General features: G+C 36.6%; 1 protein-coding gene across 2 annotated transcripts; it reads right to left on the bottom strand.

The window, feature by feature from the left end:
* Window positions 1-4,957: 4,957 nt before the first annotated feature.
* On the bottom strand, window positions 4,958-22,592 carry LOC142636180 (ubiquitin carboxyl-terminal hydrolase 7-like). Of its 2 annotated transcripts, none has more exons than XM_075810299.1 (18): window positions 22,451-22,592; window positions 20,455-20,600; window positions 20,116-20,151; window positions 19,917-20,024; window positions 17,583-17,683; window positions 17,329-17,455; window positions 16,793-16,852; window positions 16,636-16,703; window positions 16,283-16,369; window positions 13,587-13,695; window positions 12,986-13,074; window positions 12,709-12,778; window positions 12,358-12,438; window positions 12,152-12,247; window positions 12,020-12,068; window positions 11,776-11,895; window positions 5,463-5,537; window positions 4,958-5,187 (listed from the first exon to the last, which is right to left on the bottom strand). In XM_075810299.1, exons 1-18 carry the CDS (start codon window positions 22,458-22,460, stop codon window positions 5,132-5,134), a joined length of 1,488 nt encoding a protein of 495 aa, XP_075666414.1. In that variant the 5' UTR covers window positions 22,461-22,592; the 3' UTR covers window positions 4,958-5,131. The 2 variants fall into 2 exon arrangements, with proteins under 2 accessions (XP_075666414.1, XP_075666415.1); XM_075810300.1 differs by having other exon boundaries at window positions 16,283-16,333.
* Between the last annotated feature and the right edge of the window lie 974 nt (window positions 22,593-23,566).

Genomic DNA, 23,566 nt, shown 5'->3' with positions numbered 1-23,566 from the left:
TGATGTGATCATTTTCTACCAAATAAGTTGAATCACCAATTGCTCTCGCTCTCTCTCTCATGGGCCACACGCACGCTCCATGATGTGCTAAAATGGACCACCCTGTGGTGCACCATTTAATCTAGAAACAACCAAATGCTAGAGGTGCTTAGTCAATTCGGCAAAATGGAGAGAAGCAAAGCCCATAAAGAAATTGTTGTTGTTGTTGTTTTTCTCCCAAAAAAAAAGTTGTAATATTGATTTGGACCCACCCTGGGAAATCAATGACTGAAAAAAACCCTCAAAGAAATAATCGGTGGTTGATGAACTTGAACAAAAAATACAAGGATCAAAGCCATTTTGTGTAAAATCATATACTTGCTGGGCCTCGATGTTGGGCAGGAAATGACAAAATCTTAAAAGAAGTTCGGCTGTGCATCATTCCAAGGATATAACTGCTGTCTATGCTATTTGTTTGCCAACTAAAATGGAAGAGTTGGAGTATGACTTTGCTTCCTTGTACGGTTGTATTCCATTGAATGTGGCCTATGTCAAGCAAGAGGAAGAGTGGTACTTAAGCTTTGTGCATTGATCATGGTGATCCTACATTTGCTCTATGTTGTCCACGTGATTGCTTAGTCATAGAAGTGAAAATTTATGACTTGGGAGACTTGGGAACATCAATAAGGGGATATTCAAAAACTTTTGCATTAACGAAGCTTTCTCAAATTTTGGTACAAGTAGAATGGCAAATTCTCCCTAACTCGTCCTCCACCCAAAGGGGGTGATAGGGATGGGAAAAGGACAAAGGGAAATCTTTACCTCGACCATTAGGGCGAGGTAGGACGGGGCGGGGCCGTTGCTCCCAACCTATGAGGCAGGGCAGGCATGGCGCAAGGATAAGGAATCCGAGATCCATGATCTAGTTGTACCCGTCTTGCTCTATCTATTATCATCCTTAAATTAAAAGTCATCTTTTAAAATAAAACTATAGCTAAATTATGAGAAATGTTATATTCACAATATTTTTATAACATTTTCACGATAAATTCTTTAAATCTATTTATATTGACGTTCTTTTTTTCTTTTCTTTTTTTGTTTTATTCAAACTAATAGGGTAATTGTTAACTATTAGGTACCATTTGTGAAATCGAAAGTAAACTATCCTGCTCTAGCCTCTAGCTAGTGAGTACACACATGTATGGCAGTGTCAACTGCAACTTTGTCTTCCCTTCAAAGTAAAAACTCTGGATCTCATTCGTGCATTATTTTTGTTCTTAAATAGTTAGGAGCAAAATTTGAAGTAACTTCTAAAATTGGAGGTGGGGATAAGCCTAGAGAATGGGTATAAATAATAATTTTTTGCAAAGCGTTTGGTTGGCTTTTATTAACAGTCAAGATTTAACGTCTCGCAACTTTTTCTTGCTATGATTGTCATATATCTTTACCTATATATTATCTCGTAGTGAATAGCTTGATTATTGATTGGAAATTCCAGATGAGAGCTATGCTCTCTATGAAAAGACGTGATTATCTATGTTTTTAGTAGGTGGTTTTTAAAACAATATTCATAGCATGGCAAGTTGTTGTAAGAACAAAGATCTGTAAAACGAATTAGAAATTGCACGAAATTGTTTAGATGGCATGATTGTAAAGTTATTGATTAGAACAAAAATTCTCTCCCAAAAAATAATAATAAATTACACAAAAAATGGTTCTCTCTATCTTGATCAAAGTTCAGGGGAATTCCAAGTTAGTAGGGCCAATCCGAGGTTATAGATGAGATGAAGATAAATTTTGACTTGGAACGACCAGAGCTAAAAAAATAAAAAAATAAAAATAAAAAAAGGCCTTAAAAGAAAAAATAAATAAATATAAATATAAATAAAACAACAACAAAAACAATTAGAAAGGTGTGACAAAGCACTGGCCACAAAGGCAGGCTTAATAAAAGCTAGTTTTTTTTTTTTTTTTTTTTTAAGTTAAAAGAAAACTAGTGATCAAAAGAGAAGAACATTACATATCCTTATGATAATTCAATTCATTTAGTAGTTTCTAATCAAATTATAGTCAAATTATAATATATAAAGTAGTTTCCTTTTTCCTTTTGTTGAATGAGGAAAAAACACACACAGATGTAGAGAGAAAAGAAGTGCTTACTGCTTCCAGCTAACCTTCCAACACTGTTTTTTTGTTTGGATTAAGTAGATACCCATTGGCATGAAGTACATGACTATTTACTAGACCGAAGTGTCCCAATCTCAACAATATTTCAGGCACATGATGTTGTCAATTGAATATTCATAGCCATGCTCTGTCTCACTCACTTTCATAATAATTACTAGCCACTGGGACAGTATTATGTTGAAGGTAGGGAAAAGAAATCATAGGTTTGAGTGTTGCCTCTGGTGCGGCTCTCAACTGCTATTATGAACACATGGACATGGACCATCATAATACTCTAGCCATTGAACCTTTGTCATTGTTCACACTCATACTCATCACCGCTTTTAGTCTCTCTTTTTTATTCCCCCTTGGCCTCCTAGTGATAGTACTCATTCATCATATCTGAGGTTAAGGGAGTGGGAGAATTTGAACCCTAGAAGTAAGAAACATCATGAAGTGCCTATTGAAATACAAGGCTCTTGACAATGATAATTTGATTGTACTCATTTGTTGAGGGTTAATTGATTGTGTGGTTCCAATAACAAGTAATTAACCCACAAAATATGGTAATGATAGTCTGATGTTTATGGGTAGTAAGAGCATTAGCATCAGCTTTTGCAACAAAAAAAAAATCTATTTTCAAACATCAAAAAACTACTTTATCTATTTAAATACATCACTTTACAATTCACCCTACATCAAATCTATTATCTCGAGATTCATTACATTAAAAAAACTTTTAAAAAAACCTCATACGGTATAATAATAATAATAATTTAAAATTTTAAGTTTAAAGTCCACCACCACTTGAACTGCAAACCTGCCACCATCACAACCACCAAAACATTATAAAAAATAAAAAAAACACCAAAATCAACCAACCAACAACCTACCACCACCCAAAACCACCAACCTCCACCATCACCCACATTATAAAAAAAAAATAACAAATAAATAAATAAATCTAGAACACATAATCACCCACAGTCCACCACCATCGGATCTAAACCCCCCACCACCACTATCGCAAAATAACTGACCACCTCAACCAAAACCCAAAATCACCCCAACCACCACCAGCCGCCTTACCTATAACCACCAAATTTAGCCTACAACCACCACCCAACCCATCAACATAAGCCCACAAATACCCAAAAAAAAAAACCATAGCAACAACCCAAAAAAACCACCCCACAACCACAAAAAAATGAGCACAACCTAGAACTATCACACCCAAACCACCACACCGATCGAGAGAGAGAGAGAGATCCAAAGCTTAAAGATTCAAATGATGTGCAAGTCAGTAGCGTGACATGGTGGACAAAGTGGGAAGGTCGGCGGCGTGGAAAGGCTAGAGGCGTGGCTAAAAGTGAGAGTGAGAGGAAGAGAAGAGAACCAGATGAGGAGAGAGAGAGAGAGAGAAGTTTAAATAAAATAATATTAAAAATCTTAGCATTTGGTATTTGTACCGTTCCAAAAGTAAGATAGTACTGTAGCAAATGCCAAAGTTATTTGGCATTTGAAACATCTGGTGCTAATGGATTTGTGGTGTGCCAAATGCATTAAAGGCAAGTCGTCAACTCCAACAGGAAGAGCAACTTTTTGTATCATGCTCCATCTGCAAGTCGTTTATCCTCCTAATTCAGCAAGCTACAGGCATAATTAAATAACCTTGAGTCGAAGCCAAATTGCTAATTTATTAAACGGCAGGATTGTTTTCTTTTTCTTTTTCTTTTTCTTTTTCTTTTGGGGTAAAAACATCATAAAATATTAATATGTTATCCAACTGAACAATAAAAAAGAGAAAATGAGGGAATTTCTCTGTAGATGTCCCTGCTAGAGCGTAGTTCACTCTATTACAAATTTTGGTGCACAGTAAGATTTGAAGTTATGGTGTCAATTTTATGATAATTACTTCTTATTATCTATCAAATCAAATCAAAACACCAATGAATTTCTTTTTGTTAATAAAGTTTCACACTTATATCCCTTATTTACAACAAGAGATTTTACAAATTAAACTATTTTTTTGAAACCCACTAATACCCAAAATTCCTTTCGTCATGTTGAAATGATTCAAACCCAAAATCGCATATAGATAATATTCTGGCCCCATTTACTTGTTGCTAAAATATAAGAGCAAACGTTGCTTCTTTTTCCTTTCCTTGTTTTTTATCCTTTTTTTGGGGGGGGGGGGGAAGAAAAACAAATGTTGCTTCACCGTGGGCTTTTAACCCATTAAAGAAAATTTTTGTCTTCTTCTTTGTTCCCTCCCCCCCAAGAAAAAGAATTGAACCTCGAAAACATTCATCTGTCCAAAACTATAAAGCTATCGGCACACTAGTAATCGAAGTTCCACACTGATCAAAAATGAGCTTGGTTATAGGTATGAGTTAGATACTCTCAAAATAAGAAAATCTTAAAGATTTGCTTGAACCTTTTTGGACTCTAGGTGCTAAGTAGGGTCTAAGGCCCAGGAGATTTTTAGAGAATGTTATACCTTAGGTTCTCTAATTGCATTGACAAATATAATAAAAACAATGTTCTCTATTTTAATAACAATAAGATTCAACCATGTTGGTCAAATGAAACCACATGGTTGAATTAAACTGGGCAACCTAAGGTATAGCACTAAGAGAACTGTACTTAAATTTTACTCTTTGGAGAAAGTCCCATATATTTAAACCATATTTTTTTCCAGAATGAACAACACTGCATCTCTTAGGTCACACTATATTTGAGTGAAACATGATAACTTGCAAATTTTTTTCTTTGGTCTAAAATTCAATTATAAAAAAAATAACAATTTAAATCACACCCTCACATTGAAGGTCGTAACACACATTTTTTAACCAACACCAATGATACAACACAGACAAATCTGTAATTCCTATTCATTTCACAATCCTTGATCTAATAAAATAATCCCTCTGCAATTTAAATTAAAAGGAACCTCATCAATGAGGCTAAGAGACAAAGAGCAAGATTACTTAGGGAGGACGCGGGCCTTGTACATGCATATATAAGCCATATGCCAATCACCTGTAACAAAAATAAAAAATAGAATTTCAGCATTGGTAAAGGACTATAATGATGGGGTGGCTGGTAAGTTTATGGCAACAGTAGCATGATTTTCATAGGGGCACTTGTATAGCAAAACCATTAAAATAAAAATATATATATATGGACATTAGACAATCAAAGGGTAAATAAAATAAAAGCTTCAGGGATAGGTCAGTTATATTGTCATTCTGCACTTGTCTTAAGGCAAGCAAAAATCAAGCAATCATACAAGTTCAAATTTGACTGCAACTTACCTCCTCCAGACAGTTTTGTGATGTCTTCCTCCCGCTGTGCGATTGGACTATCATCATCAAACTCAATCCATTTCCCTGTGACCAACAACAGTTGCTCATCAGTTGAAAACTTGTATTTAAACATTGAAAAAGCCTATGACCAAGTGGATTGGGAATGTTTATTTAATAATTGTTTTTATAAGTAACGAAAATATATTGATCAAAAAGAAAATACCATGTACAACGGAGGTGTGAAATGTTTAATTAATAAGTAGAATGGATTTGGGGGAAAAATGAAGGTCTTGAATTCGAACATGCATAACCACAGTGAACTTTTTGTGATGGTCAATGGTACTCCTTTGGGTTCCTATAGCACCACCGGAGGATTTAGACAAGGTGATCCCCTTTCACTATTGCTTTTAGTTTTGTTCTTGTTATAGAGATTTTAAGCAGAATGTAGGTGAGAGGTCTAGGTTAAGGCTACGTATCAAGCTTTTGAGTAGGAAATGAGTCAACTAAGAGCTCATTAATCTCTCATCTTCTGTTTACTAATGATATGATATCTTTTTCTGAAGCAAATGTTTTAACATGTTCTTTATATATATATATATAAAGAAAATGGCAAATGGCAATGGTAGGTTTGATGTTCACCCCAAAAGCCCAATCTCCTTTGAGCCTGGGGAATCTTCCGTTAAGAGTGTTGAGCCCTTACACTCAGCCGATAAGCACGAGAAGGATGGGGTGTGTCCATGGGCGAGTCCGACGACCTTTGTAACAACGTCGCAGGTGGCCGGAGGTCTGATGTGGTCGCCGAAGGTACAGGCTCAGGCCGATAAGGGTGGTTTGTGCCTGTCGGTGTCTTCGGAGCCTTCGACGAGCCCTATTTTGACGGTACAGGTGATGTGTCGCACCGGGGTTCTAGTGGGTCCGCTTCATCGGCGCTGCGAGCCACCGGTAGGAGTGGCGGGGTGTGCGAATCCCCTTCGGCGATGGTCTTCAGGCTGAGCTCTGACCGGAATAACACCTTCGGTGCCATCTCGCTGTCGAGTGGGATTTTTTCTGAAGGTATGAGGACAGTGTCTCTCAACTTAGTGCCACGGTCATTAGGACCTCTTCTCCCTGACTTCTTTCTGGAGATGGTGCGAGCTGGACCAAGGGGCTTGGGGGCAGTGGGTCAAGAGGTTAATTCTTCTTTAAGCATTGAACTATGCCTTCCTGGGGAGGTTATGCTTGTGGAGGAAGCAGCTGTTGATACAAACTTGTCAGTTGCCTTTCCTCTGCAAATATTCGATCCGAGTGCACCGACAACCTTGGCAGAGTTGGAGGAGGTTGATGAGGTTTTTAGTATTGAGAATAACATAGATATTTCTGGGTGGGTGAAACACAGAATTTCTGGTTTTAGTAAATTGGTTGGGTTATCTATGGCGCGACATGAGAAATTGTGCATTTCTCTTTTACAGAGGCTTGAAGCAGAGATGGAGGCAGCCAATGTGTTACACAGGAAAATAATGGGCAGTAAAAAGGTGGCTAAGTCCAAAAATAAGGGATGCAAAGAGCTGCAAAACCTGGTTTCTTCGGTGGATTATGACAGAAGATAGAGGGTGGTCTTGTGATGTTGCTTGTAGTTGGGGATTTTTTAGTATTTATGAAGATAAAAATGATTTCATGGAACGTTAGAGGTTTAAATGACCCTCGGAAACGCCTTGTGGTGAAGAACTTGTTGCGGGAGTGGAAGTGTGATGTTGTTTGTTTACAAGAGACAAAAATTGCAAGCATGAATCGACAGTTGGTTTGTAGTCTGTGGGGCTGCCCATATGTGGACTGGGCTGTGTTGGAGGCGGACCGGACTGCTGGTGGTATTTTGCTTATGTGGGACAAAAGGGTTTTGGATAAGGTGGAGATTATGGTTGGTTCATTCTCAGTGTCGGTAAAGTGGAAAGGGGTGGGGGACGGGTTTATTTGGGCTTGCTCAGGCGTCTATGGTCCAAATGAGAATGTTGAGAGGGGTCTCATGTGGGATGAGTTAGTGGGAGTTCAGCAGTATTGGAGGATTCCGTGGTGTTGTTTTGGGGACTTTAATATAGTCCGCTTTCCTAGCGAGCGTAGGGGCGAGACCCGTTTTTCCACGGCTATGGAGAAATTTTTTGAATTTGTTGAGGATCTTAACTTGGTTGATTTGCCTTTGGAAGGAGGTAGCTTTACTTGGTCCAGTGGTTTTGATCAACCAATGATGTCTAGGATTGACAGAGCTTTGGTCACTCCTGATTGGGAGGATCATTTCCCTGATGTTTCTCAAAGGATTTTACCCCGTACTGTTTCAGACCACAGTCCAATTCTCTTGGAGGCAGGGGGAATGGCAAGGGGGAAAAGTCCATTTAGATTTGAAAATATATGGTTGAAGTCAGAAGGTTTTGTGGATAGGGTTCAAATCTGGTGGAATCGATATTCCTTTGTAGGTACTCCTAGCTTTGTGCTTGCGAAAAAATTAAAGGCTCTAAAAGAGGACATTGTGCAATGGAATCGCCGAGAGTTTGGCAATGTAGCGCGTCAAAAGAAGCAATTACTGGAGGAGTTGATAACATTAGATGCTAAGGAGGGAGATTTTGGTCTCTCTGATGGGGAGAAAGTTCATAGGGCTGGTTTGAGGTCCCAGGTGGAGCATCTTCTTTCCTTAGAAGAAATTTCCTGGAGACAAAAATCTAGGATGTTATGTATCAAGGAAGGGGATAATAACACCAAGTTTTTTCACAAAATGGCTAATTCCCATAGACGGTCCAATCACTTAAGGACCTTGGAGGTGGATGGGGCGGTTTTTGAAGAGGCTTCCGAGGTAACTTATCAAGTTGTACAATTTTATAAAAATTTGTACAAGGAGACTGAGGAGTGGAGGCCTTTTGTGGAGGGTTTGGATTTTGATCGTATCGAGAATAGGGAGAGGGTTTGGCTTGAAAGGAAGTTTGAGAGAGAGGAGATTCTTCAAGTTGTTAGGGGTTTGGAAGGGGACAAAGCTCCAAGTCCGGATGGGTTTACTATGGCGTTCTATCATCACTGCTGGAGGATAGTGGAGAAAGATGTCCTAGCGGTCTTTGAAGAGTTTTTCCATCATTGCAAGTTTGAAAAATCCCTTAATGCGACCTTCATTGCTTTAATTCCTAAAAAGAATGATGCCTCCAATATTAGAGATTTTCGACCTATTAGCTTGGTGGGGAGTGTATATAAAATCTTGGCTAAGGTCTTGGCAAATCGCTTGAGAGTGGTTTTAGATCAGTTGATTTTTGAGAATCAGAACAGCTTTGTGGGTGGGAGACAAATCCTTGACTCGGTTCTCATTGCGAATGAGTGTGTGGATAGTCGTGGGAAGAGTAGGGTTCCTGGAGTCATTTGTAAGCTCGATATGGAGAAAGCCTACGATCATGTGAATTGGGAGGCTTTGTTGTATCTGCTGAATAGGATGGGTTTTGGAGTGAAGTGGTGTAAGTGGATACGTTCTTGTATATCCACAGTTCAGTTCTCTGTTTTGGTTAATGGGTCCCCAGCTGATTTCTTTGGTAGCTCAAGGGGTTTAAGACAAGGAGATCCGCTATCTCCTATGTTGTTTTTGATCTTGATGGAGGTGTTTAGTAGGATGTTAAGGAGAATGGAGGGAGCTGGCTTGATTCGTGGATTTAATCTTGGGGGTAGGAGGGATGGTGGGGAACATGCTTCACATCTCTTATTTGCAGATGATACCATCCTCTTTTGTGATGCAGATGTGGAGCAAATTCTTCATATTCGGTTGTTGCTCCTTAGTTTTCAGGCGGTAACGGGTTTGAAGGTCAATGTGCATAAGAGCGAAATGGTTCCTATAGGGGAGGTTGGTGATGTGCATGCTCTGGCTGATATATTGGGCTGCAGAGTTGGATCTTTACCTATGTTGTATCTTGGCATGCCGCTGGGGGCTCCTCACAATTCCCCTCTAATTTGGAATACAATTTTGGAAAATATTAAGCAGAAATTATCTGGGTGGAAGAAGTTGTACTTGTCTAAGGGGGGGTCGTTTGATGCTTCTCAAGAGTACGCTTTCTAGTCTTCCGACATACTTTCTATCGCTATTCACTATTCCTACTCGTGTGGCTAATAAAATTGAAAAGTTGCAAAGGGATTTCCTTTGGGGAGAGAGCAAGATTCATTTGGTTGGTTGGGACAAAGTTTGTGCGCCTATAGCCAATGGAGGCTTAGGGATTAGGAAACTCACTACCTTTAATAAGGCTTTGTTGGGGAAATGGTTGTGGCGGTTTGGAAAGGAAGAGGGTCGGCTATGGAGGAGGGTTGTAGCTTCGAAATATGGGAAAGAATGGGGGGGGATGGACCTCAAAGCTGGGTAGGGGAGCTCATGGGTGTGGTTTGTGGAGAAGCATCCGCATGTGTTGGGAGGATTTCAGCAAAAATTGTCAGTTTGTGGTTGGAGTGGGGAATAGGGTGAGGTTTTGGCAGGATGGGTGGCATGGGGATCAACCTTTTCAATTGGCTTTTCCAAGGTTGTATGGCATTGCCATTGTGAAGGAGGCTTCTGTTGAAGTTCTTTGCATAGGCAGGGGGCGGAGGATAGAAGATTTTGGAATGTTCGGTTTAGTAGATTTTTTAATGATTGGGAGTTGGATGAAGGGCTGCGATTTCTTCGTATGTTGGGTGCTATAACCCCTCCTATGGATGTTGGAGATCGGATGAGATGGAAATTGAAGCCTAATGGAGCTTTTGACATCCGATCATAATATAACAAATTAAGAAATTCTCCTTCAACTATCTTTCCTTGGAAAGCTATTTGGAGAGTAAAGGCCCAAAGGCGAGTTTCTTTTTTTGTTTGGTGTGTAGCTTGGAATAAGATCCTAACGGGAGACAATCTGAGATTGAATTTTGTGAATTGGTGCATTATGTGCCGTCATTGTGGAGAGACAGTAGATCACCTTCTTCTTCATTGTGAAATGGCCTACCAGTTATGGAGCTTTGTTTTTATAACTTTTGGCTTGGCCTGGGTTATGCCTAGATCGATTTCTGAATTGCTTTTTGGTTGGTGGAATTGGCTGGGGAAGCATTCATCTCAGATCTGGAATTTAGTCCCGCTGTGCATCCTTTGGTGTATTTGGAAGGAGCGAAACCGAAGGACTTTTGAGGATTTGGATAGCTCTAGTGATCAGTTGCTTGTTTTTTTTAGTGGAACTCTCTTTGATTGGTCTCGCGCGTGGGGACTCACGTCTAGTAATTCCCTCCCTTCTTTTCTTTGCTCCCTTTTCCTTTTGTAATTTACTTGTTGTCTTTGTTTCTCTTTGTTCTCTTCTTCTTGTATCTCCTAGGTTGCTCTGTGTTTTTTCAGGCATAGAGTAACCTTTCGTATATATATCATTCTTACTTATCAAAAAAAAAGGTTTGATGTTCACTCATATTATGTGGCTTTGAAAGCCCGGGTGATGCATGCTTCCCTTTAGAAAAGCATCTGGTGTTTGAAGCTTTTAAAAAGGGTTGCATTCTCTGTATAGACAACAGCTTGGAGAAAGATTCTTAAATGTGATAATCTCATGAAGAGAGGAATTATCTAGTACATTGGTATTGCATTTGTAGATGCAGTGGGGCGAGACAGGATTATTTGTTGTTGCCTTGCAACATTGCATGTTTCGTGCACCTATATTTTCTGTGTTTTCGGTTCAGTGGGCTTTGCTGAGCAGGGCCCTTGATCATTTGTCTACTTGGAGAATTGGTTTGATAAATAGTCTTATTGTATTTGGAATTGAGCCTGCTTATGCATGTTGTCGACATTGTGAAGAGAGAAGAATCATCATACTTTTGAAGATATGGAAGACTTGGTGGTTTGTATGTAGTAGTTTTCGCTATATCATTGTTTTTTACTGGTTAGACATGCAACCAGTGGCGTTTTGAACCCACAACCTAACTTCCACCTTGATTTTACAAGAGGAAGTGCCATTTGAGGTAGGAGCTCATAGGCATTTTCACTAGATCATTGTTTGAATGGTCTAGTGTTCTAGATCCTAATAATATATTTTCTCTGTTCTAGACCCTAATAATTCTTTTTCTATTGTAGATTTCAGTGAATCTCTTTCGTTTCAATTGATGTTCACATTTTTTGTAATTCTTTAGGCTGTCATATGTATAAATCCTAACAGCCTATGTTCACTTTTTCTATGTTCTATATCCTTAATACTCTTTCTATTGTAGATTTCATCGATTGTAGTTCACATTTTTTGTAATTCTTTAGGTTATCTTGTGTAGACATCCCAACATCCTATGCACATGAGGTAGTAAGTACATGGAAGTACTAAATAGTCAAGTCTAGAAAACTGACCACTTTCTTGCTTGACCCAAGCAACATAATGTCCTGAATCAGCACTCCTACCCTTGTGGGTCAGCACAGCAACCAAATCATAAATTCCAGTCATTTGTGTTCCGCTATCGGATGGAACACCTGCATTTTAGTATCAGTCAAACAGTGAAAAGGAGGGACCACATGCACTGGACTTCCAAAAACTCACATGAAATCTACAGTAGACTCCCTAATTTCAGCTAACATGGACATTTTAGGTTGATACCTTCTTCAGATGTAGCTATAGATGGTTCACCACTTCTATTTGATGATCCCTGTGTGCAAAGAAGAGACATGAGATAATTTTGTAATGAGAAAGAGATACATGTTTGTGTGTTTGTATGGATAGGTTGTGTACCTCTGCATCAGACATCTTGACATCATTGTCTTTTGAACCAGAGCTCTTTTCGCTAGCTTTCAAACCAAGCTTTTTACCTTCCTCGTCCCTTAGGATCTAAATTATAAAAAATATACATGAAAATGTCCAACACAACCAAGCAATCAAATATTTTTGAAATGGAGATGTAACTTTAAAGTTCATCAAAGCCAAGGGCAAGCAAAAACCTTGCGAGGAGCTTCCAATTTTTTGCGGAGATCATCCGAACACAGATCATAAATATCCAACTCCAAAGGATAATCCACTTTCTGAAATAAGTGAACAAATTTTAAGAAACATGAACACTGTAAAACTTCTCACCAAGATAAAGAGTGGTGAATGCTAATGAAAGAAGGCAAGACACAGCATGCACTGTGTACTCTCATATTTGACCCCCATAAGGTAATCATCTCAAAGAATGTTTTGTTAAATTTCCACAATGCAGTGTACTCTCATTTTTTTTCCCCCACAATGATATGAAAGTGACAAATTCAACTTCTGTAGTGCAACATATAATTAAAGAAGGAAACTGCAATTACCCGCAAAATTTTGGCCTTCTGATTTGACTCCCTCTTCCAGAAAAAACGCACAAACTGAACAGTCAGGTACCTTGGGAAAAAATCAAAGTTACATCAGCAGTATGAATTTAGATAAACCAACACAAAAAAAAAAAAGTAGAGAAACACCCTACCAGCTTAAGTCATCCATTAAATAGGAAGATCCTTAAGGTTGGATCCTATGAGGCCACATGGTGGAACTTTTCATGCTATAAAGGGCAAAAAAAGAATAATTCATAAAAATCAGAAGAAGTTGTACCTTGGCAGGCCATTGATACGAGACTCTTTCAAGTAAATTGCACTACGCCCCAAGGAAGGGGAAGCCTTTTCCAATTCTGATTTTAAAGCCTACACAAACAAGTGAAATCATAAGCTTATGCAATGCTGTAGTTTGGAAAGGACATTTTTCATTGTTAGAATAACCAATTGATAAACTCTTTTTTTCCCTTTGCTAGAAAAGAAATATGAAAATGTCAGATTTGAATAACATGGTGTAAGTTTAATGTCACAAACTTCACAGCTAGAAAATTATTCTTGTCATAGAAAAGCAGAAGCAAACAAAATACTAGAGGTTAATTGTCATAGGTACCATGACATGTTACAAATTCAGGGATTATAAACCATCACCTGAACCACCCATCACCTCAAACTTATGAGGGCTAAAATGCCAATTGGTACAAAGGCCATTGTTATTAGGAAATGTTAGTCAAAATGCACAAACAATAACAACATTGATGTTGAAAGAAAACATAAGAAGCATGTAATACCTAATCAGATATTTGTTCTGCCCTTACACCCTAAAAGAGAGAGAGAGAGAGAGAGAGAACAAAAAATCTTCACAACTGGATGATACTACTTACATGCTTTAGTCCTTCGTGCAAATGGTTCACTTCTTGTGATATGTGGCATTTAAGTGAATAAACCGATTCTGTCTCTGAGCTTTCTTCACCACTTTCTTGACAATGGACCCTGGCCCCCACCAGCACAAATCACATATTCATACAAAATAATTATCAAAATTTCAAGCTTAATAAAACTGAACAGAAGAAAAACATAAAGTCCATGGATCATAAAATGATGCCTCTACCATTAATTTATTTACTAGCTATGGTCATCAGTAAGCCAATCATGCATCAAGCAAGCAAGAATCTTGACTTACATGCAAACAACAACAACATACAAAAATCTTTCCTTACATGCAAACAACATACAAAACCTTAGTCCCAAAATTTTGGGATTGGTTATGGATTCTCAATAGAATAGTTAGGGTCAACCATATGTATTCTTTTCCTCCATTCTATTCTATCTCAAAGTCATACTCTTTGTTAATCCCTTAATTGACATGTCACTTTTTAATACTTCTACTAATGTGATTTTTGGTTTTTCTCTACCTTTTTCATTCCCTCAACTTGGACCAACTCACTCTTTCATACTAGCATTAGTCATCTCTCCCTCATCTTTTCTTCAATAGGGGCTTCCCCTATCTTGAAGTGAATTTCATCATTTTGAATCCTATTTTTCCAATGTATTTCCATGTAGCACAACACTCCTCTTGATGTGCTTCTCCACTTCATCCACCATGCTTTTATCATATGATTCACATCCTCTTCGATCTCTCAATATTTATGAATTATTAATCCAAGATATCAAAAATTGTCACTCTTTGGCATCTCCTGGCCATCAAGTCTTACCACCCTTCCAGTTGCTACAGATCTGTGGTCTATGATTTTGGGTTTATTTGGAGTAAGTTGGGTTATGCCAAAGTCTATTGTTGAGCTTAGCATGCTGGCAAGGTCGTCATCATCGAAATGGCCATATATGGATTATTGTTCTCCATTATTTGATGTGGCATCTTTGGAGGGAAAGAAATAGCAAGAGCTTTGAAGATAATGAGAGAACTATGCCAGATCTCAAGTTATTTTTTTTAAGAATCTTATTGGACTAGTTAGCATTGAGAAACCAATCTTTCTTTCCAATTCTTGATTTACTTGATTTATGTAACTTCTATATTTGATTGTATTTCCATGTATACTCCTTGTGTATCTAAGTGTCTCTTTCTTTGATATCAATAAATCCTTATTACTTATCAAAAGTCTTACCGCCCCTTTGTTTTTGTTTCTACTTTTACTAAACTTACATTTCATGTACTCTATTTTAGTCCTACTTAATCAAAAGCCTTTAGAATCTAATGGTTCTCGCCAAATTTCTAACTTCGCATTAGCACCACTTCTAATTTCATCCACTAAAACTATATTATCTACAAAAAAATACAGGACTTCCTCTTGGATAGATTTAGTGAACTCATCCATCATTAGTACAAAGAAATATGGACTTAATGTTGATCCTTGATGCAAACCTATAGTGATAGGAAACTTGCTTGTGATTCCTCCACTTGTTCTCACACTAGTTACAACTATGTCTTACATATCCATAATCAACTTTATATAGGAGAACTCCTTTCTTTTCCAAAACCCATCAAATAACCTCTCTAGGGACCCTATCATATGCTTTCTCTAGATCATGAAGATCTTTACGAACCTCTCTATATTTATATTTCCATCAAACGTTTAAGTAAGAAAACAACTACCATGATAGATCGTCCTAGCATGAACCAAAATGATTCTTTGATACTTAACCTATTTCAGTCACTCTTTCCAAAGTGTCATAGTGCAGCTCATATGTGGACAACAGTAATCTCCACCCACTAGGAATTTTGTTAGCACTTAAGATCTTATTGAAAAAGTTTTTCAACCAGCATACACCCACCTCGCCAAAGCACTTCCAAACTTCATTGGGGATTTCATCTGGTCCTAGGACTTTTCCCATTTTCATCCTCCTTAATGCATCCTTTACCTCCATCATCCTAATTCTTCGAACGAATCTACAGTCTCTATCCTCCATTGGGTTACCCAAATCGCTCCAATCTTCATATCATTTCCATTAAAAAGTTTATCAAAATAATTTTTCCATCTCTCCTTAATCTGCTTTCTTTTACTAACACTCTTTGATCTTCATCTTTACTCCCATGCAAACAAAGTACAGAATTAAAACAATAGACAAAATGATCACAAGATGACGAATATTCTCTTTTACTGGCAGAAGCACTACATAAGACTCTGAATTGATCAGATCAAAGATCCAAATCAAATTTGAATTTGAGCTGGTTGAGATTCAGTCACCATCCTGAATACACCAGATAGATCAAACTCAAATCCAACTATTAAGATTTGACTATAGTCAGAAAATTGCTAAATACTCAAGCCTTCACCAATATGAAACATGTTTTCCAAGGGAAAAATTCACAAAATTGAAGCGGGTCTGTAATGGTATGTCAACAAGGAAGTGTCAATAAGGAATGAAAACAAGAAAATATGAGATGTATACAATGAAGCACATCTTGACTCTACACATCCAAACACTCAGTGTCTTCTCTAATTAATTAGCAAAACAATGGAAGGACAAACTATGTAATTCCACATACAAAATTAGTAATAATTAAAATAAGACTACTACTCCAAACCAGTGTTAATTGTGAAATAATGAAAAACATAACTACCTGCTAACAAGCTCGATGCCAAAGAGAGCCTTCATGGTGTCAGGATCTTCACTGCAAGTGAATGTCATATATGATGACGTTAAACTACTGAAAAATAAAACAGATATAAGCAAGGCAATAAGTGCTCATGAAACAGCAGAGGATCAGAGTGCTAAGGAAGAAACTGCTCGGTGGTAGTTCTAACTGAAAATAACCATAATTTATTTTTATTTTTTTGAGGAAATTGGTGTGCACTGGAAGTTTGTATACATAATAATCTATAGTAGACTTTTTTGTAGCTAATATCAGTACCGAGACATACCCACAGGCCTACATAGTAGTAGTTACATGCTACCAGGTAAAAAGAAGAATACCTAGAACCAGTCGAACTAAGAGATTGAGAGAGTGTATATAAAAGTTGAGTCCAACATTCTTCAGCATCCTGTTACATGTTTAAAATTTAAAAGATCAACTTACTACCAGATCAAATCAGTAACATTGTTTTACAATTAGATGGAAGTAATTCAAGACCTGTTGCATGAAGACACCATTATGCAGCTGGCCAAATTGAGGATATTTTTTACGCAAAACCTGCAAACATAATAAACAAACGAACATGATATGTCTCCCTCCCGTACCAGTATAAATTATGCTGTAGCAACCAATCATTGAGATTTAGTTTGCCAAAAGTAGTTTTTGTGAAAATAGTACAAAGCAAGCATGGACTGAGACAATTTTAGAACCTATAGAACAAGAATTTATATCACGTGAAAAATCAAGGAAATCATCCTCCATCTTGAATCCAAGCATAACTAAATTTTTCAGTGGACAAAGTGCCCTCTTCTTGAGGATGAAGCCTTAAGCTCAGATATATAGCAGTGAATGTATGTGCTACCTTTATCTTTTTAATAAAAATATGCCATTCAAAATATTTCTGATTAATGCTAAAGATTTTTCTGCAAAATCCCATGACACAAGGATTATTGTATTCTAACAAGTAACCTCAATTTGTAAAGGAGATAAAACAGCTGCAACATTAAATGGAAGAGTTAAATCAGAGAACAAACCATCCAAAATTGCATTGGAGCCACAGGCTTGACACTTTTATCAAGCTCATTAAATAAATCACGTGTCGCTATGGTCAACATATGAGAAGTCTGATCCACTTCGTTGCTTCTTCCAGAATGTGAATACCTAATGAAAGTTTATAAACTGATACATCTTAGTAGCAAAAGAGGGCATGCACACTAACCATGAAAACATCAATCACAAAACAAATTCTGGAAAAATTAATGTTGATTAACTGAAGAAGAGAACTCACTGGATCAAAGCTGACTTCAACTCTGGAACAGAATGCAGGCATTGTACTGTGGAGTTCATGTAACAGGTGTTTCCCAAATTAAATAGACCAGCACTGTGACCCTGGAAACAGAAACGACACGGGCTGAGGATCAAACCACAAGACACAGGAAAATAATATCTTGATTTTAAAACTAAAGACCAAAAAAAAATTCATAGGTAAATACACAACTCACAGAGTCGCACTCACACAGGATTGAACCCGAGACCTCACTGTAAAATGTGAGTGGGCCAGAGGATGTGCCATAATAGGCACCGTGTGTAATGATTTTTAAGCTGATTAGGACAAGCCCAGCCTAAATTAAGCATCACCATATCTTTCTATATTTTGTAGGGATTTTTTTTTTTTTTTTTTTGATAGGTAACGAAAAATTTTACTAAGAAAAAAAATAGCCAACCCGAGTACATTGAGGATGTACTATGGGGGCACGAATCAAGAAACAAAATTACAATGATCATGTAAAACAGGAAGAGGAAAACAAGGAAAATCCAATGAGACACATTCCATACAAGGACATTATGTAAGAAAAATGACTTAATTTCCAGCAAGGACCGCTCACCCAAAGCATCTAACATTTTTTTCGCTCCAAATACACCACATCAAGCAATGCGGCATAAGTCTCCAAAAATCTATAGTAAGATGCCTCTCAAACAACTCAATTACCTTATGAGGCATAACTCAATGAAGTCCAAACAAACAAAACACCAAAGATCACAGCTCAAATGCTACGGGGCAATAAAGCAGAAGATGATCCACCGACTCCCCATACCTCTTACACATGTAACACCAATCAAGAACAATAATACGCCTTTTGCGAAGGTTATCAGTTGTAAGAACCTTACCTAAAGAAGTTGACCATGAAAAGAAAGCCACCCTTGGAGGCACCTTCAATTGTCACACCAACCTCCAAGGTAAAGAAAGAGTAGTAGGGTAAAAAGAGAGCTAAAAAACTTTAACCTCAAAACCTCTACTTCTTGCTGGCTTCCAACAAACCTTGTCATGGCCAACCCTTTGCACTTTCGAAGAGTAAACAATGACCATAAACTGATCAAAGGAGTCTTCCTCCCAATCCTGTGGTGAACGGTGAAACTGAAAATTCCAAAAAAATCCTCCCACCAAACTAACACATAACCTCCTCCATTAAAGAGTCCCTTGCCCTACTCAGATAATAAAGTTCTGGAAAAGCCTCTTTCAGAGTACGATCTCCACACCACACGTACTTCCAAAACTCCACTCTAATACCATCACCCACATCATACTGTAGTAGTTTAGAGAAGTTCAACTAGCCACTTCTAATAAACCTCCAAAGGCTAACACCATACGCACTGGTCACCTTTTTCGTGCACCAACCACCCCAAACATTCCCATATTTTGCCTCAATAAACCTCCTTCATAACTCATCTGTCTCTAAACCATACCTCCACAACCACTTGCCCAACAAGGTAGAGTTAAAACTCATCAATCATCTAATACCTAGCCCCCCAACCTGCATTGGCTTACAAACCTTAGCCCATTTCACCAAGTGTAATTTAAAATCACCACTAATACCACTCCAAAGAAAATCTCTCTGTAATTCTCCATGTAGGGACATATTATCAAGGGAAAAAACACCTTAATACTCTAATTTGTTTGATCTCATGACTTCGATTCATTTCTTGAGTCAAAACACTCTATGCTAGACTTGGATATGTATTTTCTTATGTTCCTTGTATGTTTGGATGATCGTGATGAGTGGTCTTTCCTTTTCTTTGATGGTATAGTTCTTAGATACGTGTTCCTTTGTTGAGGGCACTAGCCTCTTGTAGTGCACTGCCTGTGTACTTGGGTGTCAACTTTTAATTTATATTTTCATATAAAGACTAAAGTTTTCATTACTTATCAAAATTTTGACGAGAAGATGGCCTAAAATAATTAACTAAAAATTAATATTAGATTTCAATTAACCTTTTTTCCCTTTGGTCACAGATCCACAATATTCATGATTGAAAGCTATCATTAACAATGCACATAAATTTTAAAGTTTAAAATTATGTTTAATTTGCTTTTCCTGACTGATCTACAAAAGGAATGCAATGGTATATTATTCTGAAATCCTAACTAGCATGAGGCTGAAGCATATGGTGATTATAGAATGAGATCAAACAACTAAAAACTTATCCATTTACACAATGGCACTGCTGTAACAGCTCAAATATATTTAAATATTCAACTTCTTAATACTACATGTGCAGACTTTCTATTACTTATTAAAAAAAAAACATGCCAATTTTAGAACCATAGAGTCATGAACTGTACCAAAGCAACCACTTGCTCTTCCTCTGGAAGATCTTCCATAAAAACAGGGCCCTTCTCTGGAGCTTTAATGATCTCATCTGCAGTTCCCATCATCATTAATTTTTGGCCCTAGAAAAAATAAATGCAGCGCACCACATAAGAACAAAATATAGATGTAGAATTAAAATCTGTAACAAAGTCACCATGAAAGTAAAAGCACCTGTTTTACTCCTAATGTCGACCAATCTGCATCATCCTGCATCATCCAAATAAAAAACTTAGATTGAGAATTTAAAAGCTGCTTTTATTATGTTGCTAATGAGCTCTAGCTTAATGTTGCCTCCTCCTTTTACAAGAACAAGGCTGGACAGGTCATGTGTTCAAGTCCCAGCAGGTGTGTGTCTGACTTACAAATAAATAAAATAAAAAACTATTTTACTGAAAATTTCAATCATGCGTGAAAAGCAATATATTGCAGATTTACCATATGATGCACTATATTTGAATAAATCAAGATATGGATCAATTTTAAGCAACATCTACAAAGGCATCTACTTACCTTCAGTAAACCACCCTTAACCATAATCTTCTGCCTTTCAGGAGGAACCCCGGTTAGATCATACAACTGGCACTTGAAGACATAGGCAGGCTGGCTAGTATCAATTTCCACAGCTTGAAATAGCTCTTTTTGCCATTTTACACTCACTATGAAGAGAAACATTGCAATTGTCAAAAATGTTCGGGGGAAAAAAAAAAAGCAAAAATTAAATCAAACTTCAACCCTCTACTCCCTAATCCAAGTGATCAATACTTATTCACTATTTAGAAAACAAGGTATTAGGCTAACAACTACAGTTTTCCAAATATGAATCATATCATGAATCGATTTTTCATTTTGTTGTGTCATGTCGTGTATTGTAATATAGACAAACGCATCATAAAATTTATTAAACAAAATTAGATGTACATATACAAAAGGTAAATTTATTATAAATTAGGAACACATTCATCTAATGACTAACTTAATTATCAGTTATGCAATAATATTTAACAAGGCTAACTAAATAAATCAAATTAAGATATATTTATTGATAATTCAACAGTTACAATGGGGGTGGGGGAATTTGAACCCTAGATGTCTCAGTTAAAAACACCATGAGGTACCAATTAGGCTACAAGGCTCTTGGCAAATTAAAATATATTTATAACATAATAACATCCCCATTAAAATTGGTCAAACTCAAAAGTGATGATCCATGAAATATAAGCTATTTTTTTTTTTTTTTTCTCATCATCTTGCCTAAACAATTTCATCTCCATGCTTAAAGGCAATGTTACGTCATCTTGCAAAATCATTCATCATTAAAATCTTCTTCTTGTCCATCTTTGTCATCTCCGACATTTACTATCTTGGCTTGTTCTTTTATTTCAATAATTTTTTTTATATCTCTTCTTGGCGTTTAAGATTCTTGGACTTATATCAACAATAACAAAAACAAAAAGAATTCATATTGTCATTTATCCAAAAGAAATTTCACAAATGTGAAATTGAAGTGTCAAGTGTGCTGGTCCAAGATTTGTATAAAAGAGAAAGAGGAAAAAAAAAATTTAAGGATGTGTTATTTTATTGATTTCATTCAAGCAGCCCAGTAATTTTGTGGTCCAAAAACTTGTTGGACTCAAGTTGAAACACATTTAACAAAAAACCCAATTTAAACCCACATGTATGTGTATTGATGGATACATATAATTCATACGATACACATCTATGTATCATTTGATATATGAGCATGGTGAATACGTACCTACAATATAATACATATATTGTACAATACTAACTAACAACTACAAATATGGTAGTTCTAAAAGCATTTCAACACCAACTAGTTGCTTAGAGCACACAAACTAATGCAACCCCTATACATGAACTTTTGAATTCAACCACATAAACGAGTGAGTTGGGGCCTTTACAGTTAATACGGAAAGACTTTTCCATTGTAGTCTAGTTGATTTCAGTTGCCTTGCCTCCATAACAACCCAAGATTAAGTTCATTGTTAGTACTTCTGACTACCTTGGAATTCGAACCCGGCGCAAACAACAAGCTTATTAAAACTGGTTTCTTCTCACTACTAGACAACAGTTCAAATCTTCAACAAGTAAATATCATCTATATCTCAAAAACCCCACAGTCACAAACATTCACCACAGCACCGAGGTGCCACAAACACGTTTATTACCCAAATCCTAAACGACCCACATAACAAATCGACAAGTTGCTACAAACCCAAATCTTAAAATCCAAAAACATCCACAAATCAAGCTCTAACTATTTCCACACAGAAAATCAACATTAACAAACAAAATGCTCAAAACCCATGTCATAAATCTACAATTCAAAGAATACCCAAATCGCAAAACTCAATAAAAACCCATTAATCAAACTCTATTTGTACCATGAACATAACATTAGCGAGCAAAAAAAAGCTTCAAAAACTGTAGTGGTAAATTCAAATGAAAGCAGATTGAGAATCGAGCTCGAGAGAGAGTCACTGACCTGTAATCATGGTTGAGAATCTTCGAGTCTTGAAAAGATCGAGAGATTGAGAGGGTTCGGATTTTCAGAAGTGCTTAGCTTGATGGAGGGACAAGTGAAAACGTGTTTCTGTAGTTTTCCACTTTGTGGTTTTATAGAGGACAAGCCGACCCGACCCGTTTTTTTTTATCTTCGTGCTATTACGTTTCGAAATCGGATTTATGAGCAAATTACAGTCTTAAAATTTCAATTTCACTCTTAAAATTTGTGGGGTTTTGGATATTATATCCTAATATTTTAGATTTTGAGTTTTACTTCCTAAAGTTTTGGGTATTTAGGGTTTTTTTAGTATCCATCTCAAATTTATATTTTTACATTTTAAACAACATTACACACATTTTTACACACTTTTTCACCCACACGTATTTCAAAAAATTACAAAAATCCCATGTCAAACTACTCTATCAAACACCCCCTAGATTTTTACACCTTGAAGTTTCCAAGTGTTTGAATTTTACACCTCAAATTATGAAACTTCAAGGTATAAAATCCAAAAACACCCTTAAAATATAGAGAGTAAAATCTAAACACCCTTAAAATTTAAGAGATAAATCCAAATTATGAAACATTAGGGTATAAAATTCAAACACCTCAAAACTTCAAAAGATAAAATCTAAAATCCTAAGATGTAAAATCCAAACACCTCCAAACTTTAAAATAATTTGCAATCTACTATTTATATTTTGTAAAACATTCTCTTCTATTCAAAATTTAGTTTTGGAATTTAAAATATGACAAATAATTTAAGCCTATGTTAATTCACAAGATTCACAACCATAATTTCATTCAAAATTTTTAAATCTTGTGGTAATTTTTTAACTATAAGATTTAATTTGAAGTTTTAAAACTATAGAGTTCTATATTTGTTACTATTTTTTAAAACCCCATAGTTTAACGTGTTACTCTTTTTGTGACTAATGTGTTACTTTTTGAAATTAAAAGATTTAATTGTTATACCCCTAAAATAGAAGGTTTAGAATGTAATCCCTCATTTTTTTTCTCTATTAATATAAAAATCAGAATTTTTAACTTACGAGTTATGAATTTAGGTTTATAGGTGTATTTAACGAGCTTGAA

This window comes from Castanea sativa, chromosome 5 (genome assembly GCF_040712315.1).
Source record: "Castanea sativa cultivar Marrone di Chiusa Pesio chromosome 5, ASM4071231v1".
In the NCBI taxonomy this organism is placed as follows: domain Eukaryota; kingdom Viridiplantae; phylum Streptophyta; class Magnoliopsida; order Fagales; family Fagaceae; genus Castanea; species Castanea sativa.
Note: the sequence above shows the minus strand (reverse complement) of the source record. Positions and strands in the feature narration are given on the sequence as shown.